The following is an 18765-nucleotide window of genomic DNA, read 5'->3' on the forward strand; positions in this document are numbered from 1 at the left end:
CGCGTGGCTGTTTCTCGCGTGGACCTTCCTCCATAGCCACCACGACACCGTCGTCGACACGGCGGCGGCGGCGCGCGCCTGGCAGGAGGCGAAGGACCACGTCGACGCCGCCGGCGCGCTGCGGCAACAATTCGCCGCCCCGGCGGCGCCGCGCCGCGTCGACGCCTCCGCGCCGCGCGCGCCGCCGGCGCTCGCGGCGGCGCCGCGCGGCGCGGCGGCGCCGGGCGACCTCTTCGCCGCGGACGCGACGCGCGACGCGGCCTTCGCGGCGCAGGCCCTTCGGGCCGCGCCGGCCGCGCCGAAGCCGCCGGCCGTTCGGGCCGCGCCGAAGCCGCCGCCGCAAAAGCCACCGCCGAAGCCGGCGGCCGACGGCTGCACGTGGCGCGACTGCTTCGGCCCCAAGCAGTCGTGCCTCGCGTTCTGCCGCCTCGAGCCGCCGACCTACGTGGCGCTCGCGCCCGACGGCTGGGTGCCCGACCCGACGGCGCTCCGGAAGAAGTGGCTCGCGCGGCCGACGGAGTTGGACGACGCGCTGTGCGAGGACTACAGTCCCATGGGCGGCCGCGGCGACGACTCGAACAAGCGCATGCTGCGCGAGGGCCCCATCGAGGCGTCGCCCTTCGAGACGCGGTCCGGGCCCAAGCTCCTGTGTTTGGTCTATACGATGGCCGAGAACCACGCGTCGAACGTACGAGCGATCGCGGAGACGTGGGCGCCGGGCTGCGACGGCTTCGTGGCCTTTAGCACGGCGTCGGACCCGGCGCTCAACGCCATCTCCATCCCCCACGACGGCCGCGAGGAGTACAACAACATGTGGCAGAAGATCCGGTCCATGTGGAAGTACGTCGCGGCGCATTATCTGGACCAGTACGACTGGTTCTTCATCGGCGGCGAGGACCTCTACGTGATCCCCCAGAACCTGCGGGACTACCTCGCCACGCGGCCGGGGCCGGAGACGCCCCAGTTCCTCGGCCGCCGCTTCCGCGACTACGGCAACGTGCTCTTCAACAGCGGCGGCGCGGGCTACGCGCTGTCGCGGTCCGCGCTGGAAGCCTACGCGGCCCACGCCGAGGATGCTAGGTGCGCGCCCGCGGCGCACACGCCCCAGGAGGATGTTCAAATCGCGAAGTGTCTGAAGAAGATTCTCGGAATCGAGCCGGACGACACGCGCGACGCGAGCGGCCGCGAGCGGTTCCACCCCTTCGCGCCGGGCCACATGCTCACGATCCGGCCGCCGGCCAAGGGCCAGCACGACTGGTACTACGACTACAACAAGGAGTGGGGCGTCCTCCCGGGGACCATGTGCTGCGCGCCGGACTCCGTGTCCTTCCACTACCTCAAGAAGCCCGCCATGGTCCGCCACGTCCACAAGCTGCTCTACGACCGCTGCCCCCATCGGTAACCTGGAACCTAGCGGAGCTCCTGCTTCTTCTTGCGAAACTCCCGCTTCTTCTCCTTCTTCCTTCGCCGCTTCTTCTTCGGCGGCGCGTAGCCCTCGCGCTTGAGGAGGTCCTGGACGGGGACCTTCAGGCTCTGCGCGCGCTCGAAGAGGCGCGTGAGCCTGGGGCCCTTGGAGTCCTTCATGAAGTCGCGGAGGCCGTCCGCGCCGAGGCCGTCGAGCGCGGCCGCGAGCATCTGGCCGTCGCCGGAATCCTCGTAGGCGAGCGCCGCGCGCGCGGTGGCGCCGAGGACGGCGAGCCGCGCGCGCAGGCCGTCGGATTCCCTCGCCGCCGCCGCGAGCCGCGCCTCGGCGCCGTAGATGTCGACGTCGTAGCGGAGCTCCGATACTTTGAAAGCGGCGTAGTGCGGCTCCGTGGACGCGACGGTCGCGCCGCAGGTGCCGCCGCAGATGGCGTCCGCGGCGACGTGGCTCGCGTGCCAGAGCTCGTCGAGCTCGGCGCAGATCTCGTAGGCCGCCGTGACCTGGGCCGGCTTCAGGCGCGCGGCGCGAAAGTAGCCGCTGCCGCAGGCGACCTTGGCGTAGTCGCCGGCGGCCGGCGCCTTGGACCCGAAGGCGAAGCGCGCCCCGTCGTCGTCGTCCGACGCCGCGAAGCGGAGCACGAGGAGAAGCGGTGCGACGCGCATCTCAGGATTAGGCAGCCCGAACGACCATCGTCAAGGCGACACCAAGTCATGAGTGAACGGCAACCAATCGACGGCAACACAAGACGACCTCGAGCGTTGACATCAGCGCGATGGCGACCATGTCCTGCCGCAAGCTTTTCGCTGCAACGATTCTGCGCAAACCGACGGCCGTGCGCAGCATGGCCACCGCTCAGAGCATCGAAGCGACGAAGGTCGCGCTGCGCGGCGCCGACGCCGTCTGCTTCGACTTCGCGCGCCGCCCGCGCCCGTGACTGCACTCCCTTTTGCACATCCCCGCCCCTGCAGGACTCGACGCTCATCAGCGAGGAGGGCATCGACGTGCTCGCGGCGCACTGCGGCGCCGGCGAGGCCGTCGCGGCCTGGACGGCCAAGGCCATGGGCGGCGGCGTGAAGTTCGAGGACGCGCTCGCAGCGCGCCTCGAGCTCATCGAGCCGTCGCGCGCGGACGTCGAGGCCTGCCTCGCGGCGCACCCGCCGCAGGTGACGCCCGGCGCCGAGGCGCTCTGCGCGGCGCTCGCGGCGCGCGGCACCCTCGTCTACGTCGTCTCCGGCGGCTTCCGCTGCATGATCGAGCCGACGGCGTTGTCTTCGTTCGGCGTGCCGTCGGACCGCGTCTTCGCGAACCACATCCTCTGGGACGAGGCCGGCAACTACGTGGGCTTCGACGAGGCCGAGCCCACGTCCCGCGACGGCGGCAAGCCCAAGGTCGTCGGCATGCTCAAGGCCGCCGGCGCGAAGACCGTCGTCATGGTCGGCGACGGCGCGACGGACGCGCAGGCCAAGCCGCCCGCGGACGCGTTCCTCGGCTTCGGCGGCGTCGCCGTCCGCGACGTCGTCCGCGACAGCGCCGACTGGTTCGTCACGGACTTCGCCGACGTCGTCGCCGCGCTCGACGCGCCCTAGGCGCCCGACCTCGCCATCCGTAACTCAGGACACATGAGGCACAGAAGATGCTGTCGATGAAGAAGTCGACCGTCGCGTCGTCGTCGAAGCCGGCGAGCATGTCGATGCGATTCCCCTCGACGCTGTCGTCGTCGCCGAGCATGCGCGCGTGGGTGACGAGCTCGACCCAGTCGCACTCGGCGGCGGCGAGGTCGAGGCCGCCGCGGAGCGTCGCGTTGCAGCAGAGCTCCGTCCCGACGAGGAAGACGTCGGACAGGTGCTCGAGGTGCGCCATCGACGGCGGCAGGCCGTCGAGGCGCCGGTTCTCCGCGAGCACCGCGATCTCGAGGCTCGCGAGGCGATCCGCCGGCAGCGCGGCGAGGTCGTTGGCGCTGAGATCCAGATATCTCAGGGACGCGAGCTCGGCGAAGGACGGCGGCAGGCGTTCGAGGGCGTTGTACTTCAGATCGAGCGTCTCGAGGCTCGCCAGCCCGCCGAAGGAGCCCGGGAGCTCGACGAGCCCGTTCTCGATCGCGCTCGGGGTCTCGAGCGAGGCGAGATCGCCGAGCGAGTCCGGGAAGCTCGTGAGCTCGTTCATGTCGAGCACGAGCGTCGCGAGCGCCGCGAGGTCGCCGATGGACTCCGGGAGCGCGCTCAGATCGTTCGAGGCGAGCTCGAGGCGCTCGAGGCTCGCGAGGCCGGCGATGCTCTCGGGGAGCGTCTGGAGACGGTTCCCCCGGGCCTCCAACACCTTGAGTTCGGACAGCGCGCCGATGGAGTCGGGCAGCGACGCCAGGAGGTTGTACGAGAGATCCAGGTACTCGAGCGCGTCGAGGCCGCCGCACGACTCGGGCAGCGCCTCGAGCGCGGCGCGGGTCACGACGAGGCTCTCCAGCGTCGGCGCCACGCTCCGGCCCAGGGAGCTCGGCAGCGCCGTGATGGACTGGGCCCGGACCTCGAGGTACCTACGCGGCCGCGTCGGCGAGTCGACGCGAGCGTCCCGCGGCGCGGGGCGGCGCTTGACGTTGAAGAATCGCGTGGACAGCTCGTCCGGGAAGTCGCCCGACGCGTCTTCGCCATCGTCGAGCTCGTACTTGTAGCCGCCGTCGAGGACGAAGTGGCCCCGGTCGTTCTTGAAGAGGTCGGAGACGCCGTCGGAAAGTAAAGCCTCCTTCGGCGCGAACTTGGGCGAGACGATGGGCGCGGTGCAGTAGTGGTGGCCCCAGAGCGTCGTGACGACGGCGCTCTCCGCCGTCCGGCCATCGCCCGCGCGCCGCCGGAGGGTCTGAGACGCCAGGTTGACGACGCCGCACTCCGAGTCGACGAACGAGTCGAGCGCCGCGCCGCCGGCGAGCTCGAAGAGCAGGGTCGCCGTGTTGCCCCAGGGCGGCCAGTAGGCGAGCCCGGCCTCCGACGCGGCGAGCGCCGCGACGGTCTCCGCGGACTCGACGAGGCCCCGGCCGCGCCACTCCCAGTCGAAGGTGATCTCCTCGCAGTCGCGCTTCACGGCGCGGTAACCGTCGTCCCGCCGCGTCGCCGTCGCCAACATCGCCGTCGTGTAGGCGGCGGCGGCGGCGCTGCCGAGGACGACGGCCGCGGCCGCGGCCGCGCGGCCGCGGCTCGCGGCCGGCGGGCGCCCCTTCGCCGGCGGGCTCCCCTTGGCGCCGCCGTCGTCGACGGCGTAGGGCGCGACCCGGGCCGCGGAGCGCGCGGCGAGCGTCGCGTCGCGGAGGGCCCCCGGCGCGTGGAGTACGAAGGGCACGACGGGCAGCGCGGACAGCGCGACGTCCGCGAGTGAGCTGGACACGAGCACCGCGGGCAGCGCGGCGTCGTCGACGATGCGCGCCGTGCGCCGCGACGCCGCGAGGGCCGCGCCGAGCGCCCAGAACGTGTAGCCGAGCTCGAGGAGGCCGTCGACGAGCGCGTGCGCGAGGTCGACGTCCACGACGGCGACGAGCGTCGCCGTGAGCGCGCAGTTGACCGCGAGGAGCCACGCCAAACCGCCGACGGCGAGGCCGCCGTCGCCGACGACGGCCATGGCCGCGGCGAGCTCGTGGTAGGCCCGCGAGTCGCGGCCGTGGAGCGCGACGAGGATCGGGTCCAGCGAGCTCCAGCGGAGGACCTGGTACGACTGCGCGCCGACCTCGAGGGCCTCAAAAACCAACGTCTGCAGCACCTGGGACCGCGTCCCGAGCGCGTACAAAACGAGCACGACGAGCGCCGACCCGACGCCGACGCCCGCGGACGGGCCCGAGCCGCCGCCGACGACGAACGCCGCGACGATGGCGCACACGAGGAAGCCGATCTCGACGGCGTCGCTCCCCGCGGCCTCGACGAGGCGGTCGCGCGCGCGACGCCACGGCGACGGCGCGTCCCGCGCCGCCGCGCCGGGGAAGTAGAAGGACCGCCAGCGCAGCGTCGCGTCCATGACGACCTTCGCGCACCAGCCGCAGAGGACGAGGTAGACGGCCGCGGCGACCAAGACCTCCCAGGTGTCGTGGTGGTACAGGCGCAGCAACCGCGCGTACTTGTAGTTGTCGCTGTGCTCGAAGTCGTAGGCCGGCCGCGGCGTCCATTCGACGGCCGCGTAGCCCGCCGCGACGCCGGACACGTCGAAGCCCGCTTTCCCCCACGACTCGACGCGCCTGGCCTCCCACGTCGACCGGTGGGCGCTGCTGTAGGCCTAGAGCTGGATCGCGTTGACGCCCAGCCAGGCCATGGCCGCGCCGACGAGGCCGAAGAGCACGGGCGCGGCGAGCCCCATCCAGCCGAGCTCGGACCAGAACGATCCGGCGGCGCTCCGCACCTCGACGTCTGCGCCCGTGTCATCATCATCGGGCGCGATCTTGCGCGCGGGCACCGCTTCCGTGTCGGCGCCCGCGTCGGCGGCCATCGGGCTGCCCCCGCGCGTAGCAACGCAGCAGCCCGCTGTATTCCCGCTTCGATCCCGCTTCGGCAACGGAGTTGCGGCCAAAAGTGATGCCAACGTTAACGACTGCTGCATCTCGCCGAGCTCGGATCGGATGGAGGAAGCGACTGCTCCGGGGGCTCCGGAGGAAGTGGTGGCTCCGGAGGCTCTTGAGGCGACGAGCTGGTTGGGCCCGGCCGGCGGGCGCGCCCGCTAAAGACCACAAAAACCGACGTTACGCGCGCGCCTCCGCGTCGAGCAGCGCGAGCCACCGCTCGGAGCGCGATTTCGCGTCCGCGCCCTCGGGCAGGCCGCGGACGATGTCCGCGAGCCAGTCCCGGTGGTGCTCGACGTAGGACCGCCGCGCCGCGCTCGCCGTCGGCGCGCCGACGAGCAGCGCCGCCTCGCCCGGCGGTCTCCGGTCGTCGCCGTCGCCGCGCCGCTCGGCGCGGAGCGTCACGAGGACGCGGCGGCCCGTGCGCCGGAGCCGCGCGCCGTTGTCGTCGAGCCACAGCTCCTCGGCGACGTCGTAGCCCCGCGCCCAGAGCGTCGACCGCAGGTCCCGCGCGTGCGCGATGTGCTGCTGCGTCGGCTGGACGACGAAGCGCCGCGGCGGCGCGCCGGCGTCGCACGCGGCGTCGATTAAGCGCGCGGCCGTGCGCGCGCCGACGCCCGCGACGATCGCCGTCTCGCACCAGGGCAGCGCCGCGTCCCTCGCGACGGCCGCGACGCCGTCGCCCAAAAGGAAGGCCTCGGCCGCGACGCCGCGGTCCGCGAAGTGGCGCACGGCGTTCCGCAGGGGCGTCTCGGCGATGTCGACGGCGACGACGCGGCGGCCGAGGCTCGCGAGCTCCGCGGCGAGGTAGCCGTGGTCGCAGCAGACGTCGGCGACGAGGCCGCGCGGCGCCGCGCCGCACGACCAGGGCCGCTGCGCGAGGGTGAGGGCGTGCGTGAGCCGCTCGCTCAGCGCTGCGGCGCGCGCGAGCGCCCCGGCGGCGACGACGGCGACGCGCAGGGATATGACGGCGCGCATCGAGGCGATGGGCGGGCACCTAGCAGTCCTGAATGTGCTCCATTGAGGCGTCCATTGCTGCGAATTTGATGCACCTGCAGAGTGATGTGCATCGTGCAGTGATGACACGCCCCCCCCAATAATGGCTGCCATCGTCGACGCGCCCCCAATAATGGGCAGTGGATGACGCCTTCCATGCGAAATGGAAGGAGCAGCGGTGGGTCGAGACCACGCGCGACGGCGATTTCGAGGGCTGCATCAAGGACATGGGCATCAACGCGGCGGGCGCCAAGATCATCAACTTCGTGTCGTCGGTGAAGACCAAGGGCGAGTTTACCCTGAAAGTCGTCGACGGTGCGCCGCTCCCCGTCGGGCGCCTCCCCGCGACACGACGCGCGTCCCTAGGTCAGTTCATCAAAATCAGACATAACATGATGTCGGACAAGGTGGGCACGCCGAAGCCTCTCGACGCGACGACCGAGGTCGAAGACACGGACGAAGCGGGCCGCAAAATAAAGTGCGTCACCTCCGTGAAGGAGGGCGGCGCCATCGAGGTCAAGAGCGTCTGGGTCGACACGGGGTTCATCGGCCTCGCCACCTTCGAAATCTCCGACGACGGCAAAACGATGAAGAACACGACGACGTCCCGGAACGGCATCAGCTTCACGACGACGTGCGTCCCCGCGGAAGCGCCGACGGGCTGGTTCTCCTGAGCGTGCCCGAGGCGCGTCGAGCCCCCGGGCGCGCCGCGCGTCCCCCCAGAACCGTTACCTACGCGTGCGTCTGGACCCTCCGGCTGTCGAAGGCCGTCGACGGCCCGTAGCGCCAGGCGGGCATCTCGACGTGGTCGCCCCAGCCGACCTCGCCGACGCCGGCGACGCGCTTGTAGGCCCGGGCGACGTAGTCCGGGACGACGTGCGTCACGTCGGGCCGCCGCTCGTTGTGCTCGTAGAACGAGCTCCAGCCGCAGACGTAGCGCGCCGGGAAGCGCGACCCGTCGAAGACCAATAACGGCCCCTTTGCGTGGGGGAAGTCGCCCGCGGCGACCGTCGTCAGGCGCACGCGCCGCTCCGACGGGTACGCGAGGCACGGCTGCAGGTAGCGGACGCCGTCGTGCGTCGCGTCCCAGCCGAAGTGCGTGTGGCCGAAGACGTGGACGTCGGGTTTTAATTCCGCGACGCGGTCGCCGAGGAACCGCGACCCGACGGCCTTGTTGAGCGCGGGGACGTAGAGGAACCGCTTCTCCGGCACGAGCTCGATGCGGGGCACGAAGTGGCTGCAGGTCACGAGCGGCGCCCCCGGGTGCGCCGCGCGCAGCGCCGCGACGTCGTCGCTCAGGGGCCCGTTCGCCTCGTCGAAGAATCGCGCGACGGATTCGTCCGTCATGTCCAGGCCTGGGCAGGAAAAGGGTGATTCAACGTCGCTTCAACGTGAGTGTTCTGCGCGCGCGCGTTCCGGAAAAGCATCCACGCTTCGAGGCCGTTCCGAGAGATGATCGCTCGTCCAAAGATCAGCCAAAACGAGTGGAAAACGGCCGAGATAGGAGGCTTTGAAGTTGGGAATTTCGCTCTCTTGTCCTGCCCTGGTCCAGGCCCGGGAAGGCGCAGCGGTAGTAGTCCGACATGCACTGCTCGGCTTTGGGCAGGTTCTCCCAGCCCGTCACGTCGGGCTCCGTGTCCCAGGACTGGTGGTGCCAGCTCAGGATCGGCGCGACGACGCAGCCCGAAAAGTACGCCGGGCGCGTGTGCACGTGCAGCGACGCGCAGAGCCGGTCGATGGCCTCGCGCTTCTCCGCCGCGGACGCGAAGGCCTCGCCGCGCTCCTTCCAGAGGTCGTGGTTGCCGACCACGAACGCCACGGACGCGAAGCTCGCCGCGCAGAGCTCGAGCGTCTTCCGGAGGACGGAGAGCCGCGACGACACGTCGCCCGCGACGATGAGGCCGTCGCGGCGGAACCGGCCACCGCCCAGCGTCTTCGCGAGCCAGTCCCAGTTCTCCGCGTGGTCCGTGTGCAGGTCGCTGATCGCCCAGAGCCGGCCCGTCGCCGCCGGCCGCGGGCCCGCGCGGAGGCACCGCTCGGTGACGAAGCCGCGGACCGGGCTCAGGATCTCCGCGCGGACCGTGCCGTCGTGGAGCGTCACGCGGCCGCCGAGCGTCACGCGCGTGCCCGACGCGAGCTCGCCGCAGGCCGCGGACGAGAGCTCGGCGCCCGCGCGCACGCGCGCGCCGTTCTTCGAGGAGATGATGGCCTCGCGGGCCGGCTCGTCGTCCGCCGGGCTGCCCGCGTCGTCCGCGGGGCTGCCCGCGTCGGCTGCGCCGCTCGCCGGCACGCGCTGGCAGCTCCACGCCGGCGGCTGCTCCGCGCCGGCGCTGCACGGCTTGGTCCACTCGGTGGTGGCCATGGCTGCCCGATGACAGGACTCAACGTGGGCTCACATAACGATGTTGAAGCAGTAAAAAGCCGATGGAATGCAAGCTCTAGCCTACACATGCTGGAATGGTGGTCCCAGACGGCCGACGACGCGTCGGACGGCGACGAGGAGCCGCTCGACGCGTGGCTCGCGCGGCCGATGGCGCCGGAGCGCGCGGCGCCGCAGAGCAGGCCCGCGAGGCGGCCGCTCGGGAAGCCGCGGCGGCGCGCGGCGCCTCCCGTCGAGCCGCGGCGGCGCGCGAAGCCGCCGCGGCGCGAGCAGCCTCTCGACGAGTGGCTGGCCGGCGTGGGCCTCGTGCAGGAGTCTCGCGCGGCGGCGAAACCGCCCCAGGCCTCGAAGCCCGCGAAGCGCGCGTGTCGCGAAAGCCGCGAAAGCCGCCAAGCCCGCCAAGCCGGCCAAGCCCGCCAAGCCCTTTAAGCCCTTTCAGCCCGCCGTCGCCGTCGAACCCGAGCCCGCGTCCGCGCCGATGGTGCCCCAGGGCCGCCAGAGCAAGACGCACCTGAGCGCGACGGAGATCTCGCACGCGCGCGACGCGTTCCTGAAATTCGACCGCAACGGCGACGGCGAGATCGACGTCCACGAGGCCGCCGCGGGGCTCGGCGTGTCCTTCGACGACGCCAAGGTGCTCGTCATGGCCGTCGACGAGGACGACAGCGGCACGGTCTCCTTCTCGGAGTTTCTGATGATGCTCTGCCTGCGCGGCCACGGCGTCCACGGCGCGTGGGGCGCCGTCGCCTCGGGCGTCCGCGAGGCGGCCCACGCCTTCGACCCGAAGCAGAAGCGGGCGCTGTCGCTGCGCAAGATCCGCCACTACAGCGAGTGCTTCGCGCGCCTCGACCGCGACGGCGACGGCGAGGTCGACTCGCGCGAGATCCTGGCGGGCATGCACGTCATGGGCCTCAAGGCGACCGCGGCGGAGGTCGAGAAGCTCATGGACCAGTTCGACGACGACGGCGGCGGGAAGCTGAACCTCTGCGAGTTCCTGATGATGCTGTCCGCGAAGCGCGGGTCCGCGTGGCAGTTCAAGATCTTGGTCGACAAGATCGCGACGAACCTGACCAAGGCCCACGACCTCTCCTGGGACGAGCGGTCCGAGGCCGTCGCCCTCTTCGCCGCCATCGACGACCGCGGCGCGAACGCCGTGTCCGGCCGCGACGTTTTAGACTACCTCCGGAACTTCGCCCGGGACGCGCGGAGCCCGACGCCGCTCGTGCGCCTCCTCGCGTCCCTGGGCCCGAACAGCGACCTCAACGAGGGCAACACGCTCGACCTGCAGGACTTCCTCACGTGGGTCGGCGACCTGAAGCACGCGGACACGACGGAGTTCTCCGAGCGGAACCGCCTGCTCACGTGGCGCAACGAGCCGAGCCCGATGAAGCGGAACGCGAGCTTCTACGCCGCGCGGTCCTGCAAGTACGCGCCCCCGCCCGCGCCCGAGGACGTGGATTGGGCGGACATGGTCGACATGCTGCCCCTGGCGACGGCGAGCGAACGCCAAAATTTCGACGTCGCCGCGAACGGCCACCCCGCGGCGGCGCTGCTCCACCGCGGGTCCAACGGCGGCGACTCGCTGCTCCACTACTGCGCCCACGCGGGCGACGCGCGCGCCCTGGAGATCCTGCTGCGCCACGAGCCGCTCCGCGGCGCCGTCGGTGCGGTCAACGACGTCGGCCTCCACGCGTGCGCGCTGGCGCGCGACGCGGAGTGCGAGCGGCTCCTGCGGCCCTGGCTCAACTACTCCATCCAGAAGGCGGAAGCGAACCCGAAGCTCCGCGCGGACAAGGCCGACGGCTCCGCCGCCGCGGCCTACCGCCTGCGGCTCCACCGCGCCGCGAAGAAGGCCGTCTCCGCGGGGAAGCTCTTCCGGGGTAACTCCTAGCGGCCCGCCGGCTTTCTCTAGGGGGTGAGCCTTAGCCCATGACGCGCTTCGGTTCCTTGCCGCGGAGCCGGAGGGACACGTTGTCGAGGACCTGGACCGCGCCGAGGCCCTCGGCCTCCATGCGCCTGCCGAAGCCGACGGCGCGCTTGAGCGCGTCCGCGTCGATCTGGGAGATGGCGCTGCCCTTCTTCCGGTCGAGCTTCTCGTACCAGACGCAGCCGAAGCTGTTGTCGAGCATGACGCGCATGAAGCAGTGGTCGAAGCGGATGGGCCACTTGTGGGCCTTGGCGAGCGCCGGCAGCGCTTTTTTCGTGAGGCGCAGGTACTCGTCGACGAGCGTCGCGCGCGAGTCGGCCTCCGGCTCGCGCGCCGCCGGCGCGGCGGCGGCGTCGTCCGCCTTGGCCTTCCGCGGGCGCCGCGGCCGCGCCGGCGGCTCCGCCGGCTCCGCGTCCTCGGCCTTGCGCTTGCGCCGCGGCGCCGCCGCCGGCTCCGCGTCCTCGGCCCCGCGCGTGCGCCGCGGCGGCGCCGGCGCGAGGATCTCGCCGTGGCAGACGGCGACGACGGTGCGCTTCTCGTATTTCGATTGCGGATACAAGCCCCATCTGCCGTCGTCCATGGGCACGGGGGTACATGTACTCGCGCGTGCCGAGCTCCGGCGCCTCCGTCGCCTCGCGCCAGCCGTGGCGCTCGTAGTAGGCGCGGTTCTTCTCGAGGAGCTGCGCGCGGTGCGACGCGCGGAAGCGGCCGTCGCCGAGCCACGGCGGCCGCTCCCAGCGCGTCGGCACGGCCGCGCGCGGCATCGTCGGCCCGTTGGTCTTGCCGCGCGCCTCGTAGGCCTCGAGGCACGCGTTGTAGTACGCCGCGAGCGCGTCGCGGTAGCCCCGCCACGTGCGCGCCGCGCCGTAGGCCTCGAGCTCGAAGCCGCGGCCCTCGAGCCACTCGAGGACGAAGCGCGCTTCCGTGCGCTGGTTCTGCAGGCGCTTGTCGTCCAAGCTGAGCGCGGACTGCAGGAAGTCCTCGAGGGGCAGGAAGGTCATCATCTTAGAGCTGCGCGCTGCGAGGCGTCGGTGCACGAGCAATGCGTGTGTCGCGGTTGACGGCGGTGGCGGCTGCGCTCTGCGAGGCGTCGGTGCAAGAGCAATGCGTGTCGCGTCTGCGCGAGGCGTCGGAATGCGTGTGTCGCGGTTGACGACGCGGTGCGACGGCGGTGGCGACGGTGCTTCCTTCGGCCGCCACCTCACCAGTTGGTGCTCCTTCGAAGCTTCGAATGATGAAGCGACCGAGCACTCCGCACGATAAAAAAGCTTCTAAAGAAAAAGCTCTTACCCAGGCGCCTCGACGCGGTCGAACACGGCGACCGTCTCCACGTGCCGCGTGCTCGGGAACATGTCGAAGGGCTGGACGTCGCGGCACGCGTAGGGCCCCGCGAGGAGCCGCGCCGCGTCGCGCGCCTGCGTCGCCGGCTCGCAGGACACGTAGACGATCCGCTTCGGCGCGAAGGCCAGGAGCCGCCCGAGGAAGCGCGCGTCGAGGCCCGCGCGCGGCGGGTCGACGACGACGACAGCATCGACTCCCGCGCCCTTTGGGAAGCGGAACTTGGACGCGTCGGCGACGCGGAAGTCGCACGAGACGCCGTTCGCCGCCGCGTTCCGCCGCGCGCTCTCGATCCCACCGACGTCGAAGCCGTGTACGGCGCAGTCGTGCGCCTTGGCGATGGCGACGGCGAAGAGCCCGACGCCGCAATAAGCGTCGACGGCGACTCGAAAGCCCGCGCAGCGGTCGACGACGTGGCGCACCAGCAGATCCGCTACGCCCGCGTTGATCTGGAAGAAATCCGAGGCTTTGAAAGAGAAAGTCAACCCCGCGATCCTTCGCTCCACGAGCGTCTCCGGCGCCGTGGCCACGCGGCCGTCCTCCGAGAGCCGGAGCAGCGGCGGGCACCGCTCGCCGGACGCGCGCGTCGCCGCGTAGGCGTCGGCGATCTCCGCGCGCGCCAGCAGGCACGTGTGCACGTCCACGAGCGCGCCGCCCCGCGTCGCGGCGAAGCCCGTCGCGCCGTTGGCGCTCCGCGGCGTCAGCTTGTCGCGGTAGCCCGTCTCCGCGTCCGTGCCGACGACCTCCGCGACGCGGATCGCGGCGGCGTCGCCGCCGACGAGCGTCGCCGTCTCCGCGCGGGGCCGCCCGGGGAAGGCGACGCGCCGCCAGGCGTCGACGACGTGCTGGCGCTTCCAGCGGCGCTGCGCGTCGAGCGACAGGTGCTGGTACTGGCAGCCGCCGCAGCGCCCAAAGTACTCGCACGCGGGCTCGCGGCGGTCCGGCGACGGCCGCTCGACGGCGAGGAGCGTCGCTTCCGCGGCGCGCTTCTTCTTCTTCTGCGCGACGATCTTCGCCGTGATCTGGTCGCCGGGCGCCGCGCCGTCCACAAAGACAACGAGGCCGTCGTGCAGAGCGATGCCGGCGCCGCGATTGCTGAGCGCCGTGATCTCCAGCGACACCGTGCTGAGCGCGCGACGCAGCATCACTCAAGAGCGCAGCACCAGTGAACGTGCGTCAAGAGGGCTGGCGCAGGGAAGGGGGCTCTCAGCTGCAGAGGACAAGCAGAGGTCCATAATCATGGTCTTCATCTTCAAGTTTCCTTCAACATGACATACAAGAGGTACAAACTCCCGTCGCGAAATGCTAGCTCGCAATGGGAATGGGGCGCGCGGCCGGAGCGGGCGTACCGCGAAGGAAGGGCGCGGACTCACGCGACGACCGTGACGTCCGCGCAGGACGCCCAGATCTGGTCGCTCTCCTCGCAGTCCCAGCGCCACTGGAGCACGTAGTCGCCCGGCGCGAGGTCCGCCGGGATCATGACCTCGTCGACGACCTCGAGGTTCGGGAGGAGCGGCCCGTTGTTGCTGTAGCCGCTGCACTTGCACGTGCCCTGCGGCGCGCCGAGGCCGTGGGAGAAGCCGCGGATGCAGTCCTCCGACTCGTCGCAGACCGGCGCGAAGGCCGGCCCCTCGCGCTGCCAGAGGCCGCTGGGGATCGGGTTCTTGCGCCACGTCGAGCCCGCGGGCACCGTGCCGACGCGCGTCTCCCAGCCCCGGGCCTTGGCGTCGAAGGCCAGCTGCGTGGCCTTGTCGCCGCCCCAGCGGAGCGCCGAGTCGCCGACGAAGTCGAGGGCCAGCTTGCGGAAGTTCGCCTCCGTCAGGGGCTCGTCCGCGCGCGCGAGGCGGTACGCGTAGCCGCCGCCGTGGTTCGCCATGACCGTCCAGCCGACCTCCTGCGTCTCCCCGGCCTTCCACGTCGCGGCGCTGGGCCCCTTGGGGATCGTCGAGCCCGCGTCGCCCTGCGCGAAGAGCGACGAGTTCTGGAACTGCGCGCCCGCGGGCCCGATGCCCTGGCCGGGGAAGCGGCCGCCCGCGGAGCCGCACGCGTCGATGACCGGCGCCGAGCCCGGCGCGCGCCAGGGCGAGTGGTAGTAGAAGTCGTCGGGGCCGCCGCACTCCGCCTGCGTGTTGCACGTGCGGAGCCGCGGGTCGCAGACCGTCGCCTTCGTCGCCGGCGCGGCGCAGTTCGACGTGATGTTGAATTTGTAGCTCCCCTCGAGGACCTACCAAGTGCGACGGGGTCGGATTTCTTCACATCTTCAGGCAAAATTCACGCGAAAAAACACTCCTGTCGCTCCACGCTGTCGAGGACCATGGTGCCCGGCGCCGGCTCGAAGGGGTTCCCGATGGTCAGATTCGCTTTCTTGATCTGCGAGGCGTTGAGCCCCATGTAGAGGAACTGCTGGCCGCCGTGGCCGACGTGGTTCGTCGTGCCGTCGCACGCGTCGCAGCCGATGGTGCACCCGTTGGAGAACCAGTAGCACGCCTGGCCGTTGGACGCGTTCAACGCGTCGGGGTGGCCCGCGACGTGGGCGCTCACGGGGCAGGAGCCCTGGCACTCCGTGCCGTCCTCGCAGAAGGTGATGATGCAGGACCCGTTCTCGTGGCGCTCGTCGCAGGGGTAGGCCCAGTCGCTCCAGGGCGCCAAAGCGCCGTCGAGCGCCTGGCGCGGCTTCGGGAACGTCATGGCGCCGTGGCCGCGGGCCAGGGTCGCCAGGGAGGCGCAGAGCAGCGCGCGCATGGCCATGAAATTCGAAGAGCGCGCTTCAAACAAAACCGCGAAGGGCCAACTTGAACTTCAAGAAAGACAACAGTACGCAATTACGTCTACGCGCGCGGGGTGGGGGTCGGGATGGGGAGGGTCTCCGAGCTCGGCGCGGCGCGGTAACTTGGGGCGCGGCGCTCGAGGAGGGTCGTCGGTTCACGCGGCCTCCGGCTCGCGGGGCGACGCGCTCTGCTTCGGCGGCATCGTGCGGACCATGCTCACGCGCTTCGAATGCTGCACGTTGGCGTTCTCGAGCTCGCGTTTGCGGGAGTCGGCCTCGTCCTGCTTGCGCTGCTTCGCGGCTTCGCGCGCCGCGAGCTGCTCCGGCGCGAGCGCCATCTCCGATTTGGCCGCGACCATCGAAACGCGCGCTCTGTACTGCGTATTCTCCGCGTCCATGGCCTTGCGTTTCTCCTCCGACTCGCTCCGCTTCCGCGTCGCGACGGCCTCGCGCGCCGCGAGCTGCTCGGGCGTCAGCGAAAACTCCGACTTGGCCGTCGCCGAGCTCAGGTTCTCCGAATGCTTCGCGTTCGCGGCGTCTAAGCGCCGCTTTTTTTCCTCCGCCTCGGCCTTTTTTCGGGTTGCGACGGCCTCGCGCGCGGCCTCCTGCTCCGCCGTGAGCGCCATCTCCGATTTCGCCGTCATCGACCTCAGGTTCTCCGAATGCTTCGCGTTGGCCGCTTCGAGTTGCCGGCGCTTCTCCTCCGACTCGCTCCGCTTGCGCGTCGCGACGGCCTCGCGCGCCGCGAGCTGCTCGGGCGTCAGCGAAAACTCCGATTTCGCCGTGGCCGACGACAGCTTCGTGCTGTGGCGCAGATTCGACGCCTCGAGTCTCCGGCGCTTGTCCTCGGCCTCCTGCTTCTTGCGGAGCGCCGCCTCCTCGCGCGCGGCGAGCTGCTCGGACGTCAAAGCGTGGCTGCTCTTGCTCTTTGTGGACGCGAGCTTCTCCTTCATCATGGCGTTGTGCTGGCGGATCGCCTCCTCTTGCGCGGCCTTCTTCGCGCGCCGCTCGGCGGCCGTGAGCTTGGCGCTCGAGGGGCGCGCTGACGCGCGGCCCGCGCCGAAGGAGCTCTGGCGGGCGCCGAACGTACTGCGCAGCTTCGAAACGTGGCCGGGCTTCGTTGATCTCGCGATCGAGGACGTGCGCGGGCTCGTCGCGCTCGACGCGTTGCCCTCGGCGGGGGGCTGCGGGCCGCCCATGCTCCCCGGCGTCCTAAACAGTGAGAAGCACAAAGCTTTGTCAGGAGAGCGGATGCACTTCACAGCAGCGCCGAAACCGCTGAGGAAAGAATCCTTCTACCAAAACATAGATAAACATTGAAGGGAACCTTACCTTTTCAAGCGCCTTAAGCACGCGACTCAAACAACTGAAGGGAATGTTACCTCAATCACACAAGCGTCTCCTTAGACGAGGGATCCTAGGACGCCGCCGGCGACACGAGGGCGTCCAGCGACGACACGAGGGACAGGCGCGCCTTGTCCGGCGTCGCGAGGGCCGGGCCCTTGTTTGCCCGCCGCGGCGCCGCGGCGAGCGCGACGTGGCGCCGCTTCGCCGCCGCGGCGAGGGCCTGGAGCTCCGCGACGTCGGCGCTCCTGAAGCCGTCGCGCGCGTAGAGCGGCGCGGCCGCGCGCCGCGCGTAGGCCCCCGCGACGCCGAGCTGCGCGAGCCGTCGGAAGACCGCGTCGCTGCGGTCGTCGCACGCGATCTCCGGGAAGCAGCGGTCCTCGGCCAGAAGCGCGTCGAGCGCGACGGCGCCGAGGAAGACGCGCGTCGGCCGGGCGGTGGCCACGAGGCGCGCCACGAGCTCCTCGTCGAGGCCCACGTAGGACCCGGAGCCCGGCGGGCCCGGCAGCTCGCGGACGCAGAGCGGCGACACCACCACCGCGCGCGCCTCGGCCGCGCGCGCGACGGCGACGTCCGCCTCGAGGGCGATGCGGTCCCACTCGGGCAGCGTCGTCCACCGGTGCTGGGTCCAGTCCGGCCGCGCGTGCGCGACGAGGTCGCAGTCGCCCGAGACCTCGCGGAGCCCCGCGGCCGCGACGACGACGGCGCCCGCGTCCGCGCCCTCGAACTCGACGCGCCGCGCGCCGCTCCGCGCCAACCGGATCGCCGCGTCGCAGTCCGGGGCGATCTCCGCGAGGGCCGGCTCCGCGAGGTCCTCGGACGTCTCCGACTTCGTCGCGGACTCGCCCGCCAAGCCGTCGTCCGACGGCGCCGGCTCCTCGGCGGCCCTCTCCGCGAAGGGCCGGCCGAGGGGCTTCGCCGGCGGCGGCTCCGCGGCGGCGCCCCGCGTCTTCACCTTGCGCTGGAGCATGGCGTCCGGCAGCGCGAGCGCGCGCGACCCGTCGGGCAGGAGGTGCCACTCGCCGGCGAGGACGACCTTGTTCGGCGCGCCCGTGAGCACCGCGTGCCCCCCCCGCGGCATGATGAGCATGGACTCGCCCGCGCGGAACTCGTCGTACTGCAACGCCCCCCGCGCGAGGCACTCGTGGAGCGCCGACGCCTCGAAGGCGACCAGGCGCGCGTCGCAGTCGCGGCTCCAGCCGAGGCCGTTGTTCACGAGCGACTCGCGCATCGCGTGCAGCACGACGGCCACCTCCCGGGGCACGCCGAGCACGCGGTTCAGCCCGGAGAGCGTGTGGTAGAGCACGGCCTGGACGCCGAAGTCGCAGTGCGTCGGCGTCAAACCGCCCTCCCAACCGACGATGAGGTAGTGGCGCCGGTCCTCGTCGCCCGCGAGCGTGTCGCCCATGGGCCCGAAGCGCCAGCCGTCGTGGGCCGGGCAGATCTCGTGCATGCCCGCCACGGAGGCCAACGCGTCGCAGTACTTCTGGAGCTTCCCGCCGTTCGCGACGCGCGTGTCGAGAGCCACGCACCGCGCCGTTTCCGCGACGGCGCCGCCGCCGGCGACGAGCGCGTCCAGCCCGTCGAAGGACTTGATGCCGAAGCCGCCGGCGATGGTGTTGACGTGGTAGGCGCCCGGGTTCGTCGGCTCGATCTCGCCCCGGAGGCCCCGGACGCGCTCCAAGGAATCGAGCGCCAGGGCCTGGCTCGGCGGCGGCCGGCACGAGCTCGCGCCCCGCGGCCGCTTCGCCGGCGCCGCCCGCCGCGGGGGCGGCTTCGTCTCCTCCGCCTCGTCGCCCTTCTTCGCCGCGCGCCGCGGCGGCGGCTTCCGCGGGGGCGCGCGCGTCGCGCGCAACCCGTCGTCCAACTTCTCGCCGGGGCGCGCGTCGACGCAGAGCCGCACGATCTGGGGCTCCTCGTGCGCCGGCCGCACGCGCTGGAGCGCGTCGTCCAGCGCCGCGTGGGCCACGGGCCAGAGCCGGCTCAGGTTGCCGCGGTCGAAGGCCTCCTGGAAGAGGCGCAGGCACCGCTCGTATTCGAGCTCCGACACCAGGCTCGTCGC

At 71.6% G+C, this 18765-nt stretch overlaps 6 protein-coding genes across 6 annotated transcripts; 3 read left to right on the forward strand and 3 right to left on the reverse strand.

Moving 5' to 3' along the window:
- Nucleotides 1-640: 640 nt before the first annotated feature.
- AURANDRAFT_12141 (hypothetical protein) lies at nucleotides 641-1339 on the forward strand (the record flags this gene model as incomplete). Its single annotated transcript, XM_009039063.1, has 1 exon — nucleotides 641-1339. A coding segment is annotated over one exon (699 nt), but the record flags the coding sequence as incomplete, so codon positions are not given.
- A 925-nt stretch (nucleotides 1340-2264) lies between these two features.
- AURANDRAFT_59056 (hypothetical protein) lies at nucleotides 2265-3009 on the forward strand (the record flags this gene model as incomplete). The annotated part of the gene is made up of 2 exons (XM_009039064.1): nucleotides 2265-2321; nucleotides 2392-3009. 2 exons carry the CDS (start codon nucleotides 2265-2267, stop codon nucleotides 3007-3009), a joined length of 675 nt encoding a protein of 224 aa, XP_009037312.1.
- A 346-nt stretch (nucleotides 3010-3355) lies between these two features.
- On the reverse strand, nucleotides 3356-3868 carry AURANDRAFT_12986 (hypothetical protein; the record flags this gene model as incomplete). The annotated part of the gene is made up of 1 exon (XM_009039111.1): nucleotides 3356-3868. A coding segment is annotated over one exon (513 nt), but the record flags the coding sequence as incomplete, so codon positions are not given.
- Nucleotides 3869-7787: 3919 nt separating this feature from the next.
- Nucleotides 7788-8955, reverse strand: AURANDRAFT_2958 (hypothetical protein; the record flags this gene model as incomplete). Its single annotated transcript, XM_009038926.1, has 2 exons — nucleotides 7788-8331; nucleotides 8531-8955. Coding segments are annotated over 2 exons (969 nt in total), but the record flags the coding sequence as incomplete, so codon positions are not given.
- Nucleotides 8956-9805: 850 nt separating this feature from the next.
- AURANDRAFT_26961 (hypothetical protein) lies at nucleotides 9806-10342 on the forward strand (the record flags this gene model as incomplete). Its single annotated transcript, XM_009039065.1, has 2 exons — nucleotides 9806-10069; nucleotides 10142-10342. Coding segments are annotated over 2 exons (465 nt in total), but the record flags the coding sequence as incomplete, so codon positions are not given.
- A 931-nt stretch (nucleotides 10343-11273) lies between these two features.
- On the reverse strand, nucleotides 11274-11561 carry AURANDRAFT_17386 (hypothetical protein; the record flags this gene model as incomplete). The annotated part of the gene is made up of 1 exon (XM_009039110.1): nucleotides 11274-11561. A coding segment is annotated over one exon (288 nt), but the record flags the coding sequence as incomplete, so codon positions are not given.
- Nucleotides 11562-18765: the final 7204 nt, after the last annotated feature.

Source organism: Aureococcus anophagefferens (assembly GCF_000186865.1).
Source record: "Aureococcus anophagefferens unplaced genomic scaffold AURANscaffold_10, whole genome shotgun sequence".
NCBI classification, from domain to species: Eukaryota; class Pelagophyceae; order Pelagomonadales; family Pelagomonadaceae; genus Aureococcus; species Aureococcus anophagefferens.